This window comes from Myxine glutinosa, chromosome 1 (genome assembly GCF_964187855.1).
Source record: "Myxine glutinosa chromosome 1, kmMyxGlut1.1, whole genome shotgun sequence".
NCBI lineage: Eukaryota > Metazoa > Chordata > Myxini > Myxiniformes > Myxinidae > Myxine > Myxine glutinosa.
The window spans coordinates 19,586,877-19,614,799 of record NC_136261.1 but is presented as its reverse complement, the minus strand read 5'-3'; the positions used below and the strand labels follow the sequence as shown (position 1 = coordinate 19,614,799).

General features: G+C 36.9%; 1 protein-coding gene across 4 annotated transcripts in view; it reads right to left on the bottom strand.

Annotated features, from left to right (window-relative positions):
- LOC137421644 (adhesion G protein-coupled receptor L2) overlaps positions 1 to 27,923 on the bottom strand; it is a 568,677-nt gene that overhangs the window by 137,756 nt on the left and 402,998 nt on the right. For all 4 annotated transcript variants that reach the window (XR_010983380.2, XM_068107903.2, XM_068107911.2 and 1 more), the window contains 4 exons: positions 25,373 to 25,492; positions 25,064 to 25,222; positions 22,208 to 22,308; positions 21,944 to 22,093 (listed from right to left, as the gene is read on the bottom strand). Coding sequence is in view for 3 of the 4 variants with exons in the window: in XM_068107903.2 (XP_067964004.2) it covers positions 21,944 to 22,093; positions 22,208 to 22,308; positions 25,064 to 25,222; positions 25,373 to 25,492 (530 nt within the window). In the remaining variant the exon portion in view is untranslated. The remainder of the gene's footprint in view (positions 1 to 21,943; positions 22,094 to 22,207; positions 22,309 to 25,063; positions 25,223 to 25,372; positions 25,493 to 27,923) is intronic.

Sequence of the window (27,923 nt, the reverse complement as noted above, 5' to 3'; positions counted from 1 at the left end):
GACATGATCAGATGATCCGATTGGAGCAGAAGAAGAGCAGCAGACATTTTCAGGGAAGTTAGTCATAACCAAGTCCAGAAGAGAAGATGTTCCGTTGACTTAGATCCGGGTCGGGAAATTGACAGATTGTGTCAGTCCCAGTGAGTCGCAGAAGTCCTTTGCTGAGGAGCCATGGCTGGTGAGAGAGGTACCCACACCCAGCCAACTGGCATGATGACAGTTGAAATCACCACATATGAGGAAGAGAGAGTTGGGATGAGTAGATAGAAGTTGGTCCATATTATCAGACAGCGAGATGTAGATGGAGTCATCACTGTTTGGTGGACGGTACAACACACATATGAACAAGAGGTGGGAGCGAAGGGGAAGCCGTAGCCAGAGGTATTCCTGGGGGTGAGGTGGAGAGAGTGCAGTGCAGGGTGAGTGAGGAAGAGAGTTTTTGATAAAGATAGCAATCCCGCCTCCAGGACGAGGCTCAGGTCTATCATACCGGAGGAGGGAGTAGCCCGGGAGAGATACTAAGGAATCAGAGACATCATAAAGGAGGAAAGTTTCTGTTAAGCAGATCACATCTGGTTTGACAGAAGCAACCTGTATGGAGAGATCAGTTAAGTTTGAATGAAGGCCCCGGATGTTTGAGGTCCATACCGTTAATGAAGAGGAAGGGGGAGCATCAGATACAGAACAGGGGGGAGGAGGGGTAGGGTAAGATGTGGAAGAGGTGGAAGAGGTAGGGAGAGCTGTTGAAGGTGTGTCAGAGATTTCAAAATAGCTCGGAGAAAGGGAAGGATGGGGCGGACAAAAGGTTTGATGGTGATTGGGTGTGGCACAATGAGGTGTTATTTGAGGAGGGGAAGAGCGAGGCAGAAGGTTGGGGGAGATGGAGGTGAGAGTTGGAAGGGGGAAGAAGCGGGGAGGACGCTTTGAGGAGGGGGAGTGAGAGGGGGGAAATTGAGAAGCAATGAGGGTGGGGAGATTTGAAGGGGAGGGGTGAGGGGGGAGTTTGGGAGGGAAGGGACAAGGGGAGGGATTTGAAAGGGATGGGATATGGGGGAGATTTGGAGGGCAGGGGTGAGGGAGGAGTCTAGGAGGGGAGGGGCGAGGGGGCGTCTTGGCGGGGAGGGGTGAGGGGGTAGTTTAGGAGGGAGGGGGCAAGGGGGGAGATTTGAAAGGGATGGGTGATGGGGAAGATTTGGAGGGGAGGGGTGATGGGGAAGATTTGGAGGGGAGGGGTTATGGGGAAGATTTGGAGGGGAGGGGTGAGATTGGATTTTAGAAAGTGTACGATTTATGGGAAACGAACATTTATTGCAAAATGAGTTTCTTGTGACCTTCGAGTTAAAAATTAATTGATTAATCAATAAATAACAATTAATCAATTAAATGATTAATCAATAAATCAAAAATATCCTTTATGGCCACATCACCTGGTCACTGTCATGTCCAAATATTAGCTTCCGAGCTCAAAAGGTGCCTGAGATATTGGCCAAATGAGAAAGAAAATAAATAAATGATTAATAATGAAAATAAAGAAATAATAATCATTAAAAAATTAAATTATTAATCAATTCGGTCAGAGAACACATAAACCACCACCATTTCATCAGAATCTGTAACTTAAAAAAAAAAAAATTAGTCATTAATCGAATAATTAAATTAATAATTTAATTTGGCCCGATTGGCCTGAATAATTAAATTAATTGATTAATTGATTAATTAATAAATCAAAAATAGCCTTTTCAGCCAAATCCCCAGGTCATTGGCATGTCCAAATATCAGCTTCCTAACTCAAAAGGTGCCTGAGTTAATGGTCAGAAGAGAAAGGAAATTTGATTAATTAAATAAGTACTTAATTAATAAATAAAATAAAAAAACTCCTCAATTAATTGATTAATCACAAAACAAAAAATAGCGTTTTTGACAAAGGACTTGCTCACTACTGTGCCGAAATTTCAGCATCCTAGCTCAAAGGATGGCTGAGATATCGCCCGGACAAACAAACAAACAAACAAACAAACAACCAGAGTGAAAACTGAGTACTCCCTTTCAGCGTGCGTCACTGCCGAGCCCCCTTCGGTGCCCAGCAATGACGATTTGCAATGCCTGGAGATGGCATAGGAAAGGAGCGGTGTACAATAATTTCTGTAAGTGCAATGACGAACGGCAGTGTTTTGCAACAAATCAGCAATGCCAGTGACTTCAGTTCACTCGGTTATTTTCCAAGCATATATTTTGCATGCCCTATGGCCCAGCCTTTGGCTCTCTTCCTAATATAATGCTCTCTGTTTTTTTTTTGTTTTCCACTGACTGCTAGTTATTACATGTACAGTCACTAAGCAGTACATTCTTATATAATTACTCCAAAAATAAGCAATAATAATGCTGAATTTCAAATCAGTCATTCTGGCCCAGGTCTCGCCCTGTTTTACACAACCTCCAGTCCCTCCTCCATCAAGGATGATATTGTAATTTTCATAATCTCAGGAACCTAAATCTCAGACGTAAACCTGTTGGCATTCTCTTCCTTTACTGCAAATAAATTGGTCTTACAAAGCCAGAGGTACAAACACCCAGCGGCAGGCTATTAAACATTATAAAAATTCTCAACATATAAACAGCAATTATTACCTCCGCCACCAAAGGTGGATGGAGGTTATGTTTTCACCCCTGTCTGTCTGTCTGTTTGTCGGTCTGTCCGTTTGTGAACAAGATATCTCAAAAAGTTGTGGACGGAATTGGACGAAATTTGGCAGAGAGGTAGCATATGTGACAAGGACGAAATGGTTAGATTTTGGTGAAGATCCGGATTCGGATCCGGCTACTAGAATTTTTTGAGTGATTCTTCAACATTGGGAGATCAGGCCAAAAACGATACAGAGCAGGATATCTCAAAAAGTTGTGGACGGATTTGGACGAAACTTGGTGGACAGGTTGGGTGTCTGACAAGGACGAAATGATTCGATTTTGGTGAAGATCCGGATTCGGATCCGGCTACTAGAATTTTTAAAGTGATTCTTCACCATTGGGAGATCGGGCCAAAAACGATACAGAGCAGGATATCTCAAAAAGTTGTGGACGGATTTGGACGAAACTTGGTGGACCGGTTGGGTGTCTGACAAGGACGATTCGATTCGATTTTGGTGAAGATCTGAATGTGGATTCGGATATGATAAAAAAAATTTTTTAAAGTGATTCTTCACCATTGGAAGATTGGGCCAAAAACGATACATAGCAGGATATCTCAAAAAGTTATGGATGGATTTGGACGAAACTTGCTGGACATGATGTATGTGTGTGTGATGGAAAAATCGATTCAATTTTGGTGAAGATCCGGATACGGATCCAGCTAGTAGAATTTTTAAAGTGATTCTTCACCACTGAGTGATATGGCCAAAAATGATATACAGCAGGATATCTCAAAAAGTTGTGGACGGATTTGGACGTTACTTGGTGGACATGATGTGTGTGTGAAAAGGACTAATCTTTCGATTTTGGTGAAGATCTGAATATGGATTCGGCTGCAAGAATAATTTAATCATCAAGTGATTCTTCACCATTGAGAGATCGGGTGAAAAGCGATATACAACATGATATTAAAAAACGTTATGGACGAGTTATGAATAAACTAGGTGGATGAGTTGGTTATTTGACAAGAACAAGCCGATTACATCTTGGTTCAGGTCCGAATCCAGATCCGGCCAATCAGTGGGATACAAAACGTAAACTGTTCACCAGGAGGAGGTATTCTTTCTACTGAATGCCGTTCTAGTCTTAATTATGCATTTATTTATTCCTATATTCAATATTGTTAAAAAACCAATTACATGCAGAAATGTCGATTCATGGAGGAGCAAAAAGGCTTTGGGCAAGCAGGCGGGTTCACAGACTGAAATAGGATCTAAGTCCGAAGGGGTTTGAGGATCATGGAAGAACTTGTACATATTTTACGTCAATCAATGCATTTGGAGACAGAAGTCTTCTTAGAAAATGCTTGTTCAAAATATTTAGCTTTCGTTTTAGCTCGTTTGTAACTCTTTTGCAGATGACTAGCAGAGTACCCACCCTCTGGGTTGATCGAGTTTGCGTATCACTGGCTGGGAAAAAAAAGTATGGACTGTGGTTTGTAAGAGGATTATAGATGTTTGCGTGGTGTGCTTTAAAGGTGCAAAGGGTATGTTTCAAAAGTAGTTAGTGTCTAAGGGGTCAAAAGGGTCTAATCTATCAAGCATGTGAAAAGGGTTATTTTTGAGGGGTTATTTTTTGAATTTTATATATTTTTTCAACCTAAATCTTCAACCTAAATTGCTGATGAAATGTAATATCACAAACACTACAAATACATTTGTGCAAAATAATTGTTTGTATTATGATTAGTGTAAATCATGACAACACAGAAACTCAGGTACATTCATTATCCTCAGCTAAAATAAGCACGTTCCTCAGTAACGACGCGTGGTGAGGCGAGCGCAGCGAGCCGAGCCAAGCTAGTACATATATATATATATATATATATATATATATATATATATATATATATATATATATATATATATATATGTATATATATATATATACATATATACTAGTCACAGGACAATATATATATATATATATATATATATATATATATATATATATATATCTATCTATATATATATATATATATACATATATACTAGTCACAGGACAATATATATATATATATACAGTGGTACCTCGGCTTACGAGTGCCCCAACGTACGAGTTTTTCGGGATACGAGCCGTCGCTCGGGCGGTTTGTTGCTTTGGGATACGAGCCGAGATCCGATGTACGAGCTCAAAAAAATTATTTTTTTGAATTTTCCGGTTGTGGCTTCCGGTTCCGGTCACGTGGTTATCTTGCCGTGAAAGCATCTCTGCTTGGATATAAAACACGCAATCGTCGAAATACATTAGCGAGGAATCTCCTTGCTCCAGCCGGTGACGTCATCGGCGGGGATCCCCGCCTCCAGAGTGGCTGGTCACGTGACCGCCAAAGCGTGTCGCGCGTGCGGGTATAATGAGCTACACCTGTGGATCACGTGACCACGGAAGCACGCCTCGCTTGAGAGGCATGGCTTTCGGTTTGCGTTTTGCTTTATAAGGCGCGATAAATGGGCTTTTGAGTGTTAGCGGTTCATGGCGTTGACGGTTCATGACGGTTCATGGCGTTGACGGTCAAAAACCCATTACATCAATTTTACCAGGCACTGTACAGTAAGTACAGTGGACACCAAATGCACGGTGGAAGGCTAGAAGTAGAAGATCGTCCAAGACAAGTGAGAATAAGCCATACTTTGGAGATGACGTCATTCGCTGGTCCGATAACCAAAGATGTGGTATAAAAAACCAGGTGAGCTAACAATGCAGCAATGAAGGAATTCGGCCAAGGCACCGGCACACAACGACCTACCTACATCGAAAGACTCAATGCCAATGGTGACAGAAGCCAAGACGGCCGGCTTAAACACCGCCGAAAGACCACGGTGTACCAACTTACGATGCAGAACATCTTGCACTTAATATGATGACAACAGGTGCCATCCTCTGACGTACCATTACAGGTACAGGTACAGTACACGTGAGCACAGAGCAAAAGTTCACTGAAACCGAGATTAAGAAAAAAGAAAAAACACCTCGTGGTCCGTGCTCGATATCTGAGTTTCAATCTTTTCAAACACATGATGCTCTCGGTCACGGTATCTCCTGCGAGCTGCTTCTCCTTCAACCACACAAACAACAACTTCTCCATATCTTCATGGATAGAGGTCCAGTTTATTTCTTTACATTCTCTTGTATTATGTACAGTATATACGAGGTCGTGCTTGTTTATACATTATTTGTTATTTATAAAGTACATTTTTGTTATTTAAAAGCACCTAACAAAAAAAATTGGTGTTTTTTTTTTGAGGCTGGAACGGATTAATAGCATTTCAATGCATTTGAATGGGAAAATTTGCTTTGACTTACGAGCGATTTGGCTTACGAGCTCCGTCACGGAACGGATTAAACTCGTAAGCCGAGGTACCACTGTATATATATATATATATATATATATATATATATATATATATATATATATATATATATATACACATATATACACACACACAACAACAACAACAACATGCATTTTAAAGGCCATTTTCCCTACTAGAGCAGGGGTTAGCCTTGCGGTCCCCATGACAATCTTCTCCATTTTGCCCTATTTTCTGCATCTCTCCTTGTTAACCCCCTTGCCCGCATTTCTTCTTCCACCATCTTTAGCCAAGTCTTTCTCGGTCTTCCCCATCCTCTACTTCCTTCTACATTCATTTCCGTCACTCTTCTCAACCAGTCACTTTCATCCTTCCTCAACACATGACCAAACCATCTCAACCTGTTCCTCTTCACAGCATCAATCACAGGCTCTATTCCCATCATCTTTCGCAATTCATCATTTGGCTTCCTCTCTCTCAACGATACTCCGCACATCCGTCGAACCATTCATATTGTCCTGTGACTCCCCTCGGTGAAGACCGGGAAATCACGCATGGCAATTCGAGCTTACTTTGAGGCGTTATCAAATACGGACTTCACTAAATATGCGCGGGAGGAAGAAATAGGAAGAAGAAGCCGACAGTTTTACCTGACGAGATCCGAGCAGTCTTCAACCTGCAAGAAATAAACTCAACGAACACAGAATTATGTACAAAAATAAACATGTTTATTTTACGAACCCGAGAACAATGAAACATGCCGATAACTAAAACCCCCCTAATGAGCGGTCCTACACATAGACGTTTAACAACAGACAGGGGAGGATATAAATGAAAGGAACCGTTGTGTTTGTGTTTGTGCTGGGCTTAGCTCTGTGCGTCGTCTGCAGTCATCTAGGCCCCAAGCGTGCAACCCCGCTGCGGCACTGGTGTGGGTGGAAAGAAAGGCCGCCGTCCACCCATTCGCGCTCCACTTGGCCCCACCGAGCCACTCGCTTGCCCTGGCCTCGTCTGCTGGCATGCCACCGGCCTTCCGCGCGACTCGAACGGGTCACGTGCAGTTCGCTCCTCCGGCTGTGCCTGGCTCCGTCCACGCAGAATCGCTCACTTCGCGTCCAGAATGGGAAGGGCAGAAGCGACGAGATCAGAAGACAAGATCTTTCACAACGAGCAGGAACGAGAAGGGAACGAGAAGGGACGAGAAGGGAACAAGAGAAGGGAACGAGAGAAGGGAACGAGAGAAGGGAACGAGAAGGAGAAGAGAAGGTCCATGACCATCCGCTATCGCATCCAAAACGAGAGGGAGAAAATGCCGGCTCGCGAATCATTTTGTCGCTCGTCGTCTGACGTCACTGGCCCTCCCTACCAATCAGTCCGTCGCCTCTCGGCCTCTTGAATCTTCTTCCCCCGTCAGTCCTTTACCATTGGCCGAGCACAACGCGCTCTCCTCCTCACGTCATCAATCGGTGGCCAATCAGAATGTCGCGTCCTGCTACCTTCCTTCCACCAATCCCAGGGAAGCTTCTTGCCCTGCCCTTCTTTGGCCCTGGCCAATCACAAGTCCTTCTTTACTCTGCCAATCAGCGGCCTTCTTCTTGCCCCTCCCTCGACCAATCACGAGTCCTTCTGGGCGTGTCTATTGCCTGGCTTGCTCCATGTTTCATCGCCTTTTTTTTTTCTTTTCTTTTTTTGTATACAAGATCGAGGCTCGTGAAAGAGCGAACATTAATCACACAGAAAGACAAACCGACACATAAAACATATAACATCGGGAGAGGTAGACAAGATGGGGAGAGAGGGGGAAGGACACAAACACAACATTTGAGAGCAGGGACCGAGAGACATGGAGACATCGAGAGATCTGAGAGAGGGTGAGGGCTTTGGGGGGAGGGGGGGCATGGGAAGGGGGGGGGTGGGAGAGGTATAACACATATGGACACTGCCAGGACTTCCAGGAAAGAAGTTGGAATTTCAAACAAGGTGGATCTGGGGTGAATTAGCGGGGGTAGAAAAGATCAAGGTTTTGGATGGGGGAAGATAAGAGATGGTAGTGAACAGCTGTTTTAAAGACCTGCAGGGAGGAGTGGGATTGAAGGGAGTGAGGGAGTTTGTTCCAGAGGCGGGAGAAAAGAGGAATGAAAGAGTGAAGGTGAGCAGAGAGCCGAGATTTTGGCAGTTTAACCATCAGAGGGTTGCTGGCAGATCTTGTGCGACCTGTAGGAATATTTGGGGGACAGAGCACAGAGAGAGCTGGGGGTGCAAGGCCGGAGAGGAGTCGGTAGAAGACAGAAAGACCACCTACCTGCCTGCGGTGAGTGAGTGAAAGGCCCTCAGAGATAGCTTCATCGCGGGAGATTCCAATAATTCTGAAAGCTTTGGTTTCAACAGCGTGAAGCCGAGCTAGGTGTGAGGCAGGAGCACCGGCCCATAGGGGAGAACAGTATTCCATTGAGCTGCGGATGAAAGCCTTGTATGTGGTGAGGAGCTCAGGTGTGCCGAGGAAGGACTTCGCACGACGGAGGATGCCCAGTCGGCGACTGGCTTTGGAGGCCAGCTTGGAAATGTGGTTTTCCCAAGAAAGATCATGGCAGATAGTGAGACCCAAAAGCTTGAGCGACAGAACTTCTTGGAGAGGATTGTTGAGAAAGTAGATGGGAGGGTTGTCCAGTCGATCTTTTCGGAGAGACATAGTAAGAGTGTGAGATTTGTCAGGATTGAAAGACATGTTCCACTTGTTTGACCAGTCTGTGATTTTGTCCAAGTCTTCAGAAAGTGAGGAGGCTGCAGACTGCCGATCTGAGGGAAGAGGATTGGAGCGGCAGAGAGTGGAGTCATCAGCAAAGAGATAGAGAGGATTTTCAAGAGAGTCAGAGAGATCATTGATGAAGAGTGTAATGCGCGGTGTAATGCGCGGCAGCTTCCTGACTGTTCTTCCGGTAAGTTTTATTGTGAGAGGGGAATTTTTATTAGTGTGTGCGCTAATGGGGATGGATTCCTAACTAGTGTCTAGGTGCGTTGCCATACGGGACAATGGAATGATCACAGGTTTGACACACAGGGGAATTAGCATAATCCCTGAACTAAATAACATGCCCCACCCCCTCGTGGCGGGGACAAATATCCAACGTATCCGACATCCGGACTACACAGGTCCCTGACTTACTGTACATCAAAGTGGTTCTTGCTACCCACGATAATCGAAGCACCTACCTAAGCAGATCTACCTCAATCTATATATACAGTCACGTGAAAAAGTAAGTACACCCCATGTAAAGTTTTGACGTTTTCAACATATTTCAACATACAGCTATTTGATCTTCATTTCAACAATATTGATAGATAAAGGTGATATAATATAACAAATATCATGAAACTTTTACATTTTGTAGTCCATTGTATAATTTAAATAAACATAAATGCAAATTTCACATATGGAAAAAGTAAGTACACCCCATGAAATGTTTTTTTTATTTATCTTTTTAACATATGTGGACATATCAATATTTGATCTTCATTTAAACAGTATCGATGGATAACGGTGATCTAATTGAACAAAAAACAATGAAAAATTGACATGGCAATAATTTATTCAACAAAAAATTAAAAGAGATGCCATTTCCTTCTGTGGAAAAAGTAAGTACACCCTTGGCTCTAATAGGTGGTATTGCCCCCTTTGGCAGAAACAACCTCAAGTAGGCGCTTCTTATAACTGTCTACCAGTCTCTGACATCGACTGGGAGAAATTTTTGCCCACTCCTCCATGCAGAATTCTTTCAGCTGTGCGATGTTTGAGGGGTTTCTTGCATGCACAGCTCGTTTCAAATCCCCCCACAACATCTCGATGGGATTTAGATCCGGGCTTTGACTTGGCCATTCCAGAACCCTCCATTTCTTTCTTTTAAGCCATTCCTTGGTGGATTTACTGGTATGTTTGGGGTCATTGTCATGTTGCAAGGTCCACCTTCGGTTGAGCTTCAACTTTCCGACAGATGGCCTCACATTATCCTCAAGCACCCTCTGGTACAATGAAGAATTCATAGTGGATTATATGATGGTGAGCTGCCCAGGCCCTGATGCAGCAAAGCTGCCCCAAACCATAATATTTATACCACCATGCTTTACAGTTGGTATCAGGTTCTTGTGGTCAAATACTGTCTTTGGTTTTCGCCAAACATGTCTTCTGGTACTGTGGCCAAATAGCTTTACCTTTGACTCATCTGTCCAGAGCACATTGTTCCAGAAGTTCTGGACTTTGCCTCAGTGTTCATTGGCAAACTTTAGTCTTGCCCTGATGTTCTTTCTGGACAGCAAAGGTTTCCTCCTGGCACACCTCCCATGTAGATCAAATTTGTTCAGCCTCTTTCTAATGGTAGACTCGTGTACTTTGACATCAACAGTGGCAAGAGCTACCTGTAGGTCCCGTGATGACATTCTGGGGTTCTTAGGGACTTCTTTCAGCATCTTGCAGTCTGCTCTCGGGCTGAACTTGCTGGGGTGGTCTGGGCTGAACAAGTTGGCAGTTGTTTGGAATCTTTTCCACTTGTAGATGCTCTTCTGGACAGTCGAATGATTAATTTCAAATTGTTTGCAGATCTTTTAAAATCCCTTCCCAGACTCGTAGGCATCTATAACCTTCTTTCTGAAGGCCCCAGAGAGCTCTTTTGATCTAGGCATGGTGATGCCGCACACTTCAACAACAAAGAGCAAACCAAACTAAATGTCTGAGGTTTAAATAAGACAGGTTCTTCCAAGATCCTCTCGAACGATGTTCTAATCATTTGCACCTGAGCTGGTGCACCTGATTCTAATTTTAGGTAGTTGAAGTCGTGATAAATGTAAGGGTGTACTTACTTTTTCCACATGTGAAATTTGCATTCACGTTTATTTAAATTATACAATGGACTACAAAATGTAAATGTTTCATGATATTTGTTATACTATATCACCTTTATCTATCAATATTGTTGAAATGAAGATCAAATAGCTGTTTGTTGAAATATGTTGAAAAAGTCAAAACTTTACATGGGGTGTACTTACTTTTTCACGTGACTGTATATATCACTACCCCAAAATTCATAACAATATATATATATCTTGACATTCACTGGATTTTCAGAAAATAAAGACCCGGATCTCATGTTCATATTCATATTGCCTTACCACACTGAAGGATAGCCTGGTTGGTGTTCCCATCTGCCTACAGGGCTCAAGATGATAGGATGCCAGATTCAAATACCAACACTGTTTTGATTTGTTAATTGTCTACTAATGTCTACCAACGCATAATTTTCCCACATATATCAATTAATTTTTTTTATCCTTTTCAATAATATAAACTAATATCCTTGTAGTTTTGAGGTAAAATTACGATATCTCCCAATGCCCTCATCGTACGTGTACTGTACGTAGGACGAGGACATTGTACCTCACGTCATTGCCTTATATAAATGAGATGTCGGTTTGATAAGACATTATCTTCTTATGGTGATAGCTGAACCACAAGTTTGTAGTTGCAATAGTTACAGCAGAAACCATATTTTTGGGAAGAGCAGTTGTATGAGTTATGCAAGTCAAATTTCCATATTCTAAAGAGCCAAAATGGGTTATGCTGTTCTTCCCATGAGTGCGCTTGTGGGTGCACCTGTCTTGGAAATAATACATTGTTTATGAGACACAAGTGTGTGTGCGTGCATGAATATGTATCAGCTTGAATCGTGAAAACGACCGATTTGCAAAGACTCACAAGAGTACTCCACCTTTCTCCCCTACTCCTACTAACCCTGCTTGATAACCTCTTCATGTTTTTTTATTCCATCATATGTATAGTCAGGTAATTGCTAAATCCACCACAATATCTTGAAAACCCCTCAGAGATGGCAACTTAACCAAAGTGACTCTTCAACTTAGAGCTCGATCTGAGTTTGATTACCCAAGGCCAAAAGCCTTTAGCAAAATATTTTTTGAAGTAATTGTTCAAATGGTTTGTCTACTTGTTTCACCACTCCCCAAATTGGCTGCTTGTAGTGTTAGGCCCACATGCATATGTACCATTTAAGGTGGGCAGAGGTTATGTTTTCAATCCTGTTTGTCTGTTTTTGTTTGTTTGTTTGTGAGCAGGATATATCAAACATTTATTGTCGGATTCAGATGAAACTTGGTGGCAGGTTGGGTGTGCCACGTGGACTAATTAATTAGATTTTAGAGAAGATCTGAATCCGGATACTAGAATATTGTAAGTGATTATTCACAATTGAGAGATGGGGCCAAAAACGATATTTAGCATGATATCTCAAAAAGTTGCGGACGAGTAATGACAAAACTAAGTGGATGAGTTGGTTAAGTGAAAAGGACAAGCCGATTAGATTTTGGTTCAGGTCCGAATCCAGATCCGGCCTATCAGTGGGATACAAAACATAAACATTTCAGCCTGGCAGAGGTATGAGCTATACCGAGTGCCGTTCTAGTTTGAGAAGCTTCGGTTTGAGTGTTTCATTTATTTGCACTCCTGAACCCCTGGACGGAATTAGTTGAAAATTGGTAGTTGTATCCTGGGTGTGCATGGGAGAGTTTATGCCATAAACCAATTCATAGTTCTAGTAGGGACGGGTGTTCAGGGCCGGTGTATCATAATTCTTTATATGCAAATGTACATCAAAAAGCTCCTCTCACAGTGGGAGGGTTATAGTTGTTCAAACATAATTCATAAAATTATTATTATAGATTACAAGTAATAAAAAGTAAATTCTGGGAGAATTAACTTGTTCCTAATTCTGGGAGATTAACCAATCTGTAAGGATGCATTCTTCGCTAGGAAAAAGCAATAAAAAGAAGAATAACAACAAAGAATTGAGAGAAGAATATTAACTGAAAATCAAAAGAAGAATATTAACAAAGAATTGAGAGAAGAATATGAACTGAAAATCAAAAGAAGAATATTAACAAAGAATTGAGAGAAGAATATGAACTGAAAATCAAAAGAAGAATATTAACAAAGAATTGAGAGAAGAATATGAACTGAAAATCAAAAGAAGAATATTAACAAAGAATTGAGAGAAGAATATTAACTGAGAATCAAAAGCAGAATATTAACAAATAATTGAGAGAATAATATTAACCAAGAATCAAAAGAAGAATATCAACTGAGAACAAAAAAAGAACATCAACAAAGAATTGAGAGAAGAATATTAACCAGGAATCAAAAGAAGAATATTAACAAAAAATTGAGAGAAGAATATTAACTGAGATTCAAATGAAGAATATTTACAAAGAATTGAGAGAAGAATATTAATGAAGAATTGAGAGAAGAATATTAACTGAAATCAAAAGAAGAATATCAACTGAGAACAAAAAAAGAACATCAACAAAGAATTGAGAGAAGAATATTAACCAGGAATCAAAAGAAGAATATTAACAAAAAATTGAGAGAAGAATATTAACTGAGATTCAAATGAAGAATATTTACAAAGAATTGAGAGAAGAATATTAATGAAGAATTGAGAGAAGAATATTAACTGAAATCAAAAGAAGAATATTAACTGAGAATCAAAAGAAGAATATTAACAAAGAATTGAGAGAAGAATATTAACTGAAATCAAAAGAAGAATATTAGCTGAGATTCAAAAGAAGAATATTAACAAAGAATTGAGAGAAGGATATTAACTGAGAATTAAAAAAATATTAACCAAGAATCAAAAGAAGAATATTAACAAAGAATTGAGAGAAGAATATTAACTGAGAATCAAAAGAAGAATATTAACCGAGAATCAAAAGAATAATATTAACCGAGAATCAAAAGAATAATATTAACTGAGAATCAAAAGAAGAATATTAACAAAGAAATGAGAGAAGAATATTAACTGAGAATCAAAAGAAGACTATTAACTGAGAATCAAAAGAATAATATTAACAAAGAATTGAGAGAAGAATATTAACCAAGAATCAAAAGAAGAATATCAACAAAGAATTGAGAGAAGAATATTAACTGAGAATCAAAAGAAGAATAATAACAAAGAATTGAGAGAAGAATATTAACTGAGAATCAAAAGAATAATATTAACAAAGAATTGAGAGAAGAATATTAACCAAGAATCAAAAGAAGAATATTAACAAAGAATTGAGAGAAGAATATTAACTGAGAATCAAAAGAAGAATATTAACAAAGAATTGAGAGAAGAATATCACCTGAGAATCAAAAGAAGAATATTAACAAAGAATTGAGAGAAGAATATTAACCAAGAATCAAAAGAAGAATATTAACAAAGAATTGAGAGAAGAATATTAAACAAGAATCAAAAGAAGAATATTAACAAAGAATTGAGAGAAGAATATCACCTGAGAATCAAATGAAGAATATTAACAAATAATTGAGAGAAGAATATCAACTGAGAATCCAAATAAGAATATTAACAAAGAATTGAGAGAAGAATATTACCTCAGAATTAAAAGAAGAATATTTACTGAGAATTGAAGGAAGACTATTAACCAAGAATCAAAAGATGAATATTAATTGAGAATCAAAAGAATATTAACCAAGAGTTAAAAGACGAATATTAACAAAGAATTGAGAGAAGATTATTAACTGAGAATCAAAAGAAGAATATTAACTGAGAATCAAAAGAAGAATATTAACAAAGAATTGAGAGAAGAATATTAACTGAGATTCAAAAGAAGAATATTAACAAAGAATTGAGAGAAGAATATTAACCAAGAATCAAAAGATGAATATTAACTGAGAATCAAAAGAATAATATTAACTGAGAATCAAAAGAATAATATTAACTGAGAATCAAAAGAAGAATATTAACCGAGAATCAAAAGAATAATATTAACCGAGAATCAAAAGAATAATATTAACTGAGAATCAAAAGAATAATATTAACATAGAATTGAGAGAAGAATATTAACCAAGAATCAAAAGAAGAATATTAACAAAGAATTGAGAGAAGAATATTACCTGAGAATTAAAAGAAGAATATTAACTGAGAATTGAGAGAAGACTATAAACCAAGAATCAAAAGATGAATATTAACTGAGAATCAAAAGAATATTAACCAAGAATCAAAAGAAGAATATTAACAAAGAATTGAGAGAAGAATATTAACTGAGAATCAAAAGAAGAATATTAACCGAGAATCAAAAGAAGAATATTAACAATGAATTGAGAGAAGAATATTAACTGAGAATCAAAAGAAGACTATTAACTGAGAATCAAAAGAATAATATAAACAAAGAATTGAGAGAAGAATATTAACCAAGAATCAAAAGAAGAATATCAACAAATGATTGAGAGAAGAATATTACCTGAGAATCAAAAGAAGAATATTAACAAAGAATTGAGAGAAGAATATGAACCAAGAATCAAAAGATGAATATTAACTGAGAATCAAAAGAATAATATGAACCGAAAATCAAAAGAATAATATTAACCGAGAATCAAAAGAAGAATATTAACAAAGAATTGAGAGAAGAATATTAACTGAGAATCAAAACAATAATATTAACCGAGAATCAAAAGAAGAATATTAACAAAGAATTGAGAGAAGAATATTAACTGAGAATCAAAAGAAGAATATTAACCGAGAATCAAAAGAATAATATTAACCGAGAATCAAAAGAATAATATTAACTGAGAATCAAAAGAATAATATTAACAAAGAATTGAGAGAAGAATATAAACTGAGAATCAAAAGAAGACTATTAACTGAGAATCAAAAGAATAATATTAACAAAGAATTGAGAGAAGAATATTAACCAAGAATCAAAAGAAGAATATCAACAAAGAATTGAGAGAAGAATATTACCTGAGAATCAAAAGAAGAATATTAACAAAGAATTGAGAGAAGAATATTAACCAAGAATCAAAAGATGAATATTAACTGAGAATCAAAAGAATAATATTAACTGAGAATCAAAAGAAGAATATCAACAAAGAATTGAGGGAAGAATATTAACTGAGAATCAAAACAATAATATTAACTGAGAATCAAAAGATGAATATTAACAAAGAATTGAGAGAGGAATATTAACTGAGAATCAAAAGAAGAATATTAATAAAGAATTGAGAGAAGAATATTAACTGAGAATCAAAAGAAGACTATTAACAAAGAATTAAGAGAAGAATATTAACTAACAATTAAAAGAAGAATATTAACAATGAATTGAGAGAAGAATATTAACTGAGAATCAAAAGAATAATATTAACCGAGAATCAAAAGAAGAATATTAACTGAGAATCAAAAGAATAATATTAACAGTGAATCAAAAGAATAATATTAACTGAGAATTAAAAGAAGAATATTGACAATGAATTCAAAGAAGAATATTAACTGAGAATCAAAATAATAATATTAACCGAGATTCAAAAGAAGAATATTAACCGAGAATCAAAAGAATAATATTAACCGATAATCAAAAGAAGAATATTAACCGAGAATCAAAAGAATAATATTAACCGAGAATCAAAAGAAGAATATTAACTGAGAATCAAAAGAATAATATTAACCGAGAATCAAAAGAATAATATTAACTGAGAATTAAAAGAAGAATATTGACAATGAATTCAAAGAAGAATATTAACTGAGAATCAAAATAATAATATTAACCGAGAATCAAAAGAAGAATATTAACTGAGAATCAAAAGAACAATATTAACCGAGAATCAAAAGAAGAATATTTACCGAGAATCAGAAGAATAATATTAACCGAGAATCAAAAGAAAAATATTAACCAAGAATCAAAAGAATAATATTAACCGAGAATCAAAAGAAGAATATTAACTGAGAATCAAAAGAATAATATTAACCGAGAATCAAAAGAAGAATATTAACTGAGAATCAAAAGAATAATATTAACCGAGAATCAAAAGAAGAATATTAACCGAGAATCAAAAGAATAATATTAACCGAGAATCAAAAGAATAATATTAACCGAGAATCAAAAGAATAATATTAACCGAGAATTAAAAGAAGAATATTAACTGAGAATCAAAAGAATAATATGAACCGAGAATCAAAAGAATAATATTAACTGAGACTTAAAAGAAGAATATTGACAATGAATTCAAAGAAGAATATTAACTGAGAATCAAAATAATAATATCAACCGAGAATCAAAAGAAGAATATTAACTGAGAATCAAAAGAATAATATTAACCGAGAATCAAAAGAAGAATATTAACTGAGAATCAAAAGAATAATATTAACCGAGAATCAAAAGAAGAATATCAACCGAGAATCAAAAGAAGACTATTAACCGAGAATCAAAAGAAGAATATTAACCGAGAATTAAAAGAAGAATATTAACCGAGAATCAAAAGAAGAATATTAACTGAGAATCAAAAGAATAATATTAACTGAGAATCAAAAGAATAATATTAACTGAGAATCAAAAGAATAATATTAACCGAGAATCAAAAGAAGAATATTAACTGAGAATCAAAAGAAGAATATTAACCGAGAATCAAAAGAATAATATTAACCGAGAATCAAAAGAAGACTATTAACCGAGAATTAAAGGAAGAATATTAACCGAGAATCAAAAGAATAATATTAACAAAGAATTGAGAGAAGAATATTAACTGAGAATCAAAAGAAGAATATTAATAAAGAATTGAGAGAAGAATATTAACTGAGAATTAAAAGAAGAATATTAACAAAGAATTGAGAGAAGACTATTAACTGAGAATCAAAAGAAGAATATTAACTGAGAATTAAAAGAAGAATATTAACAATGAATTGAGAGAAGAATATTAACTGAGAATCAAAAGAAGAATATTAATCGAGAATCAAAAGAAGAATATTAACCAAGAATCAAAAGAAGAATATTAACTGAGAATCAAAAGAAGAATATTAACAATGAATTGAGAGAAGAATATTAACTGAGAATCAAAAGAATAATATTAACCGAGAATCAAAAGAAGAATATTAACTGAGAATCAAAAGAATAATATTAACCAAGAATCAAAAGAAGAATATTAACTGAGAAACAAAAGAATAATATTAACCGAGAATCAAAAGAATAATATTAACCGAGAATCAAAAGAATAATATTAACCAAGAATCAAAAGAAGAATATTAACCGAGAATCAAAAGAAGACTATTAACCGAGAATCAAAAGAAGAATATTAACCGAGAATTAAAAGAAGAATATTAACCGAGAATTAAAAGAAGAATATTAACTGAGAATCAAAAGAATAATATTAACTGAGAATCAAAAGAATAATATTAACTGAGAATCAAAAGAATAATATTAACCGAGAATCAAAAGAAGAATATTAACTGAGAATCAAAAGAAGAATATTAACCGAGAATCAAAAGAATAATATTAACCGAGAATCAAAAGAAGACTATGAACTGAGAATTAAAAGAAGAATATTAACCGAGAATCAAAAGAACAATATTAACAAAGAATTGAGAGAAGAATATTAACTGAGAATCAAAAGAAGAATATTAATAAAGAATTGAGAGAAGAATATTAACTGAGAATTAAAAGAAGAATATTAACAAAGAATTGAGAGAAGACTATTCAGTGAGAATCAAAAGAAGAATATTAACTGAGAATTAAAAGAAGAATATTAACAATGAATTGAGAGAAGAATATTAACTGAGAATCAAAAGAAGAATATTAATCGAGAATCAAAAGAAGAATATTAACCAAGAATCAAAAGAAGAATATTAACTGAGAATCAAAAGAAGAATATTAACAATGAATTGAGAGAAGAATATTAACTGAGAATCAAAAGAATAATATTAACCGAGAATCAAAAGAAGAATATTAACTGAGAATCAAAAGAATAATATTAACCAAGAATCAAAAGAAGAATATTAACTGAGAATAAAAAGAATAATATTAACCGAGAATCAAAAGAATAATATTAACCGAGAATCAAAAGAAGAATATTAACCGAGAATCAAAAGAGGAATATTAACTGAGAATTAAAAGAAGAATATTGTCAATGAATTCAAAGAAGAATTTTAACTGAGAATCAAAATAATAATATTAACCGATAAATAATCAAAAGAAGAATTTTAACTGAGAATCAAAATAATAATATTAACCGATAAATAATCAAAAGAAGAATTTTAACTGAGAATCAAAAGAATAATATCAACCGAGAATCAAAAGAAGAATATTAACCGAGAATCAAAAGAATAATATCAACCGAGAATCAAAAGAATAATATTAACTGAGAATCAAAAGAAGAATATTAACTGAGAATCAAAAGAAGAATATTAACGGAGAATCGAAAGAAGAATATTAACGGAGAATCAAAAGAAGAATATTAACCGAGAATCAAAAGAAGAATATTAACCGAGAATCAAAAGAACAATATTAACTGAGAATCAAAAGAAGAATATTAACCGAGAATCAAAAGAAGAATATTAACCGAGAATCAAAAGAAGAATATTAACTGAGAATGAAAAGAAGAATATTAACCGAGAATCAAAAGAAGAATATTAACTGAGAATCAAAAGAAGAATATTAACCGAGAATCAAAAGAAGAATATTAACTAAGAATCAAAATAATAATATTAACCGATTAATCAAAAGAAGAATATTAACTGAGAATCAAAATAATAATATTAACCGATAATCAAAAGAAGAATATTAACTGAGAATCAAAAGAATAATATTAACCGAGAATCAAAAGAAGAATATTAACTGAGAATCAAAAGAAGAATATTAACTGAGAATCAAAAGAATAATATTAACCGATAATCAAAAGAAGAATATTAACTGAGAATCAAAAGAATAATATTAACCGAGAATCAAAAGAAGAATATTAACTGAGAATCAAAAGAAGAATATTAACTGAGAATCAAAAGAATAATATTAACCGATATAATCAAAAGAAGAATATTAACTGAGAATCAAAAGAAAAATATTAACCGTGAATCTAAATAATAATATTAACCGGTAATCAAAAGAAGAATATTAACTGAGAATCAAAAGAAGAGTATTAACCGAGAATCAAAAGAATAATATTAACCGAGAATCAAAAGAAGAATATTAACTGAGAATCAAAAGAATAATATTAACCGAGAATCAAAAGAAGAATATTAACTGAGAATCAAAAGAATAATATTAACCGAGAATCAAAAGAAGAATATTAACTGAGAATCAAAAGAATAATATTAACCGAGAATCAAAAGAAGAATATTAATCGAGAATAAAAAGTAAAAAAACCCTAAATACAGTGACATCAATCATTCCTCCGCACTGCCTGTCATATGTTTGGTTGACCGGTATTTCTTAAATCAAATTGAAGATTTTTCGCTTTCACGAGCCTCGATCTTGTATACAAAAAAAAAAAAAAAAAAAAAAAAAAATCGTTCAATCAAATCCCACCCAATCTACTTCATTAAGTCGGTGAGCAATGTCAGCTGTGGTACCCATGGACATTCTAAATTCCTTTCTGTAATATAAATCGCCCTTATAACCCTAATGAATAATCTGTGGCTTCTTCTGCATAATCCTTTCTTTTCTTTGAAAGTTAACGAATGTACAAATTGCCCTTATCCTGTCATAGGAATTTAGAATGTCAGATGATGATGACTTGCTAATTGTTGAGATCATTGCAATGATGTCTTGACTTGAAGCAGTGTGAGTCTGACAGTATACAGACAGTTACACCATTAAAGTGTACTTTGCTTCTGTTCAACATTGTCCTTATAGTGGCATACAAGGAAACGTGGACACGCAAATAGGAAATCTGGGCCTTCACAACTGGATCATATCGATGCCTGATTATCTCTTTTCAAACTTCGTCAATCCATTTACTTAACCTACAATAATATTTATACATACCATCTAATTGCAGATGTTAAAAGTTCCATGGTATCTTCAGGAAATAGTAGGTCAGTGAGCAATGGTACCTCAGCCAAATTGCAAATACCTGCCCTGGACTTCCACAAGGGAAGCAATGACAATCTACCAAATGCATTGTTTGTCCATAAAATTGTTTTGGCATCACATATGTTTTTGTGTCTATGGCTAATGTGGAGGCTTGTACTCATATTGTATGCAGGACAAGGTCAGTGGGAGACAATAACATACCTTCAACTGGATTAGGAGACAATGGACAAATCAAACACAAGTTGCTTCGATAGGAGAGCCAAACAGGCCAAGTCACTGGAATTTAGAGGAAATACAGCGATCGAAAGACTGTGAAGGCCTACTATTATTAAATATACCAATAGGTTTTACATCCACATCAGTGAAAGTATAGGATATCTGGGTAAAGCACCTTTGGTGGAGCTGTTAGGGTTAGGGTTAGTCCGACAATGCAGTCCTTAGTGCTGGAACTGTCCCAGAAGGGCAGCTCTAGTTGGATTTGTCCGTCACAATCCAACCCAGACAGACAACTCAGATTAAGAGCAAAGAAACAAATGAGTTTTTTTGTCATTCCATAAGCTACCTTGACATTATCACCATGAATGTTTTACTGTCTGTTTCTTCCCATTTGTCATCCTCAGTTTTAGACACCTTGGAATAAATGGATCACAATACATTGCACAATTCAGCCCAAGAGTATTACTATGAAATGTCAGCTCAGACTTGCAGAAGTCGGATGCACCACGGAGTTTATCAGAGGCATGAAGGAATTAAATAAATGACGATTGTACCGAGTAATATATGAAAATTGCAATAAACCAGGATTTTGAGAGGAATGCAGAATACACTGCAAGGAGATAATGATGTCACAAAGGACCAGGTAATCACAGTGATGCTGTATTGAATTTGCAATTTTTCATCAAAACATGCAACATCCTGAGCCATTAAAACCAGAACCAATAGGTGGATAATGTACTACTAATAATAAGGCAGATTGCAATCTGCTGCATTTACAGTCTGCCACTGATGTATGAGTGATTGATCTCTGTCCGACTGTGCATGAATCTTTTCTTTTTTTTTTCCGAGTAAAAACCTCGTGCTTCACCGTAAGATACCTGCAGCTCTCCGAGGCCAGTGCTGAGATTAGATTCCAAAACCTTGAGCAACTGAGCCACACCAGCCACATCTCCTGGAACCTTCGGACCATGATCAAAGGCATTTTCTATCCAGGCTATGACATCTACTGCTGGATGTCTCTTCAGTAACTGAAATATCAGGAAAAAAAACACGAGAACAAAATTCACAACCACACCAATTAATCTCAAAATCCTCTGTCAAAGTATGAACATTACTTCCAATGTACAGTCTAAAAACCAAACCTCATTTTGGAGATCCTCCAGCCAGGACGATTTGCATCTGGACAGATCAGGCCCTTCAGGGCTCCAGATCCCTAACTTAGAACACATGAAGGAAACAAGCCCTGGGGGGAAAAGGTAATACCGTACCATTAGCAATATTTACAATGCAATGACAATTACAACAACTTTTAAAAACCAATAACAAATCTGTAAAGGTAGGGAAATCTAAGATATATCAAATTATTTTTAGAGTCTCATCAGGGCCCCCAAGGGCAAGACAAGCACTGCCTCAGTGCAGAAATTACTGGTATATTCACCAAAGTTGCACTTACTGCTTAAAATGTATAGATTTTCACATATCAGGTAAAGTAATAATTTTGGATATAAATCTCATCCAGTAATTCAAGAAATTTAAAATTGAGAAAAGGAGGAGAAGGGAATATAAGCAGTGTGGGAAACAATGGAGAAAAGCAGAAAAAGACAGAACATGTCATAGCCCGACATAACATGTCATAGACGTAACATGCCGTGGTTTCAATTTTAATTTTGCTGTACAGAGTTAAAGGCCACCAATCAGCCATCTTAGGTAGGATTACAAAACAAAATCTTCTGTCTCTGTACACTCTCTGTATTGTCCACTCTGTACACTCTCTGTACTTTCCGTATGTATTGCCTTTGTGCCAAGTTTGAACAAAATCAGTCCATGAATGAATATGAATGAATGATCGTTTTAAGGCCATTTTCCCCGCTAGAGCGGGGGTTAGCCTTGCGGGCCCCATGACAATCATGGTTCCCTGTTTTAAGGCAATGTTTTTATGGCCGGATGCCCTTCCTGACGCCAACCCTTGGTCGCTTCTTACGATGTGCAGGGATACAGTGTACCTATTCTAAACCGGGGTACACACCGGGATCATTCATCCCAGCAAGCTGGTACTCAATTTGCCGACCTCGGAAGGATGACAGGCTGAGTCAATTGGCGTTAATTCAGCGATCGACCAGGATTCGATCCCAGGACCCTAGGATCCCAAGCCGGCACCCTAACCGCTCTGCCAACACCAGGCCTTAGCGGTTAATCCATGCATGTTCAATAAATGGTTGTGGACATGTTCAAGTAACAAAATGGTCACCAGTCGGCCATCTTGAGTCTGATCCCGAAATAAATTGACGTGCATATGTAAGACATCATTCATTATGTTTGCCAATTTTGAACAACATCGGTAAATGCAAGTCCGATAAATAGTTGAGTACGTTTTCAATATCGTTTTTTTTTTTTTTACAACTAAAATGGCCACCAGTCTACCAGCCGGCCACATTTGATCAGATCACAAAATAAAATGAAGTGCACGTGTATGCCATAATGTACTGTGCTTGTGCCAATTTTGAACAAGATCGGTAAATGCATGTCCGATAAATGGTTGGGGGCACGTTCAATATCAGGTTTTTTACAATTAAAATGGCCACTAGTCTACCAGCCGGCCATCTTTGATAATATCACAAAATAAAATGAAGTGCACGTGTATGCCATCATGTACTGTGCTTGTACCAAGTTTGAACAAAATCGGTCCATGCATGTCCGAGAAATGCTTGGGGACACGTTTAAGTAACAAAATGGCCGCCAATCTGCCATTTTGGATCTGATCCCGAAAGAAAATGACGTGCTTATATAAGCCATCATTCTTTATCTGTGTGCCAAGTTTTAGCAAGATTGGTAAATGCGTGTCCGAGAAATGGTTGAGGACGTGTGCAACATCGGGTTTTTTTTACAAGTGAAATGGCCGCCAGTCGGCCATCTTTCATTGCACCGTGAAACAAAATGATGTGCATATGTATACCATCAGGTATTGTCTTTTTGCCAAGTATGAACAAAATCGGTCCATACATGTCCGAGAGATGGTTGTGGGTGGACGGGCGGATGAGACCCAATCCATAAACTCCTGTTTCGGACCAAGTCCAATGGGGGCTAATAAAGGGAATGGAGGTTGGAAGAAAATAAGAGTACACTAGACAGGCGCTTATACAACTGTGAGTAGTTATGCCCTAAACCGCCCTTCATCGATCGGTGAAAAGCTGTCAGAGAAGAATTTCAAATGTCTTTGCTTTGATCCAATATGGTCAGACCACGTGACTTGATGGCGTTTTAACTATCAAACTATATTCCCCATGCATCGTCAATCATATATATGAAGTTTTGCATTGATCTCACTAGTGTTTCTCGAGATGAAGATTTTAGAAGGTTCCTTTTCAATCCAATATGGCTTTAAGACCAAGTCACCGATGACATCATAAATTCAAAACTTAAATGAAATTGGAAAGTAGATCAAATATATGAAGTTTTAACTTTTTCGGATAAGGATTTTGATTATTCAAATTATGGCTACCACACCAGGGACCAATGATGTCATCGTTATCAATCTTTATTCCCAATGGGGAGTTGATGTCACGTGTCAAGTTTAAATATTTTTCGTTGAGCACTTTCAGAGAAGATGTCCAAAGTTTTTCCTTTAATACAGTGTGGCTGCCGTACCACATGACTTGACCTATGACATCAGAGTTATCAAAAAAAAGAAGAAAAAAAAAGTTGCTCCTATGTTAAAAGTTTCGCATCGATTGGTCAAGCGGTTGCAGAGAAAAGGAATGATTTAAAAGTGAATAAAAATGAAAAAAGTGAAAAAGGTATGAAGTAAAATAATAATAATAATCTGCACAGGAACACTAGGGCACAGTACGAGCCTGTAAGGCTTGGTCCCCTAATTAGGAGAGAGAAGGAAGGGAAGGGGCATGTATGGAAAACAGAAGATGTGGAGGATGGGGGAGCAGAAGGGTGATCAAAAATCTGCCACAATAGTGCAGACAATAAAAGAAAAGACCCTAACATACCATGACTAGGTTCTGGGCAGAGTTGGGTAGCCAGATGGCCAGCAGGCTGGGAAGACCACAATAACTCTTTTGAATGGATTTCTGGGCAACCAGAAACTGGGACAAGAACCAAGGGATCCAGAGACTGAACAGAGTCTGTGGTAACTTCATTGTGAGATTCTGAGAATAATAAACAAGCAAACATGAACAACAAAATTAGATTATCGCCATACGTCAAAGAAAAAATGTCACTTGACACATCATTGCCATGTCGCATTCTTGAAATTCTTGAAAATCCCTGAAATAAAAAGGTGAGATGAGATCGAACACCTGAATTACTGGGAGATTGAATATCGAGCGGTGTAGTCCAAGATAAGCCATTTGATGTATCCAGTAGCTGGGTTGTCTGCCAATCTGTGGTCAATGCGGTTGTTTCGGGATCGGCCACGTCTGCAAGAGAGAACGAGATTAAGCATAAACAAATAATTCAACAGTACAGAGAGATTATTTGAAAACATAATTCCAAGCTCATGGAACAGGGTGAAATGCAGGTCATTCAGAAGCAAAACATAAATCAGAAAGCAAAGAAATGCGAATACATGGCAATGCTCGCAAAAAGGAAAGACGTATTAATACTTTACGGTGTGTAAATATAGTGTGCGCAGGTTCTTCACTCCAGCATCTGTTTTTCCTTTTACATATCACGAGTCAACACGCATTTCTTTCACCTTGCCAATTGCTAAGCGATTTTCAAAAGGGCATAAATGTGTCACTACTCCTCAGTCCAACGCAAACGTATTTGTTTGCGTTTCCGCTTCCACCCTGTCTTTGGAGTCCGATTGAAGTCAGCCTCCATACCTGGTGCACATTTACTACAACGTCTTCCAAACTTTGTCTTGTCATCCTTTTTCAGGAGATAATCTTCCCTCCACATTCTTGACAAAAATTATTACCCAGCTAACGCAACACCGTTGGGCCAACGTTGGAGCAGCTAACGCAACACCGTTGGGCCAACGTTGGAGCAGCTAACGCAACACCGTTGGGCCAACGTTGGAGCAACGTCAGCACTTTCGTTGGTATACGCTCCGCACGCAGCTAGAATGACCTGTGTGGCACCCTGAGTCAGAATGAAGAGATAAACCTGAAATTGGCTTCGGTCTCCTTGGCTGTGTATCGTGAAGCAAGTGGCAGGAATCAGAATCTCCATTCAGCCTGATGGCCGGTTGTAGATTCATCACCTTTGGGCTCGTGAGTCTGCAATCCGAGGTGCAATCTAGTGAACTACGATAATGTATCGATTGTATCAATTATTATTCCTTATTGTGTTCAATAACGATGATCCAAAAGTAACTCGTCAGCCTGTGATTATTTCCTCTGCCACCAAAGGTGGACGGAAGTTATGTATTCACCCCTGTTTGTTTTGTCTGTCTGTCTGTTGGTAACTTGTCAAAAGTTTGTAACTTGTTGTCAAGTTGTAACTGTTGTAACTCAAGTTGTAACTTGTCAAGTTGTAACTTGTTGTTGTAACTTGTTGTTGTAACAAGTTGTAACTTGTTGTTGTAACAAGTTGTAACAAGTTGTAACTGTTGTAACTCAAGTTGTAACCTGTCAAGTTGTAGCTTGTTGTTGTAACAATTTGTAACAAGTTCTAACTGTTGTAACTCAAGTTGTAACTTGTTGTTGTAACAAGTTGTAACTGTTGTAACTCAAGTTGTAACTTGTTGTTGTAACAAGTTGTAACTCAAGTTGTAACTTGTTGTTGTAACAAGTTGTAACTTGTTGTTGTAACAAGTTGTAACTGTTGTAACTCAAGTTGTAACTTGTCAAGTTGTAGCTTGTTGTTGTAACAAGTTGTAACTGTTGTAACTCAAGTTGTAACTTGTCAAGTTGTAGCTTGTTGTTGTAACAAGTTGTAACAAGTTGTAACTGTTGTAACTCAAGTTGTAACAAGTTGTAACAAGTTGTAACTGTTGTACCTCAAGTTGTAACTTGTTGTTGTAACAAGTTGTAACTATTGTAACTCAAGTTGTAACTTGTTGTTGTAACAAGTTGTAACTTGTTGTTGTAACAAGTTGTAACAAGTTGTAACTAAAGTTGTAACTTGTCAAGTTGTAACTTGTTGTTGTAACAAGTTGTAACTGTTGTAACTCAAGTTGTAACTTGTTGTTGTACCTTGTTGTTTGTAACTTGACAAAAGTTTGTAACTTGACAAAAGTAACTTGTCAGCCTGTGATTATTTCCTCTGCCACCGAAGGTGGACGGAAGTTATGTATTCACCCCTGTTTGTTTTGTCTGTCTGTCTGTTTGTTGAGCAAGACATCCAAAAAGGTTGTACACGGATTCGGACGAAATTTGGTGGATAGGTTGGGTGTGTGACAAGACAGAATCGATTCGATTTTGGTGATCTGAATCCAGATCCGGCCTATCAATGGGATATAAAAGGTCTGGCGGCGGTATGCGCTGCACCGAGTGTTGTTTTAGTCTTTATTATTTTTTGCAAACGTTCTGACTTTCTTTTACGGATTACCTAAATGTACATGACTGACAGAGGTTGTGGACCTCACTGGTTGATGATTAATAAGTATACAAGTGTTATCAAATTGATTCCTAAACATGATGATGTTTGTAAATCAACTTGCCAACAGTTCATATCAACTTTACATTCAACTTGATAACACCGCTTCCATTTCTGGTGATGAACCACATGGTTCGCTCCAGCAAAACTAAATTTTACCTGTCGGATTATTTCGTGTCCATCTGCTGTACCTGTCTTTTTTACAATAGTTAAACGTTACTCTCGCCTCTGCTGTCCTTGAGAATTAAATTAAGAAAGAGAAGCCACTATGGCTGCGATGTGAGACCAATAGACCCTGTGCATTCG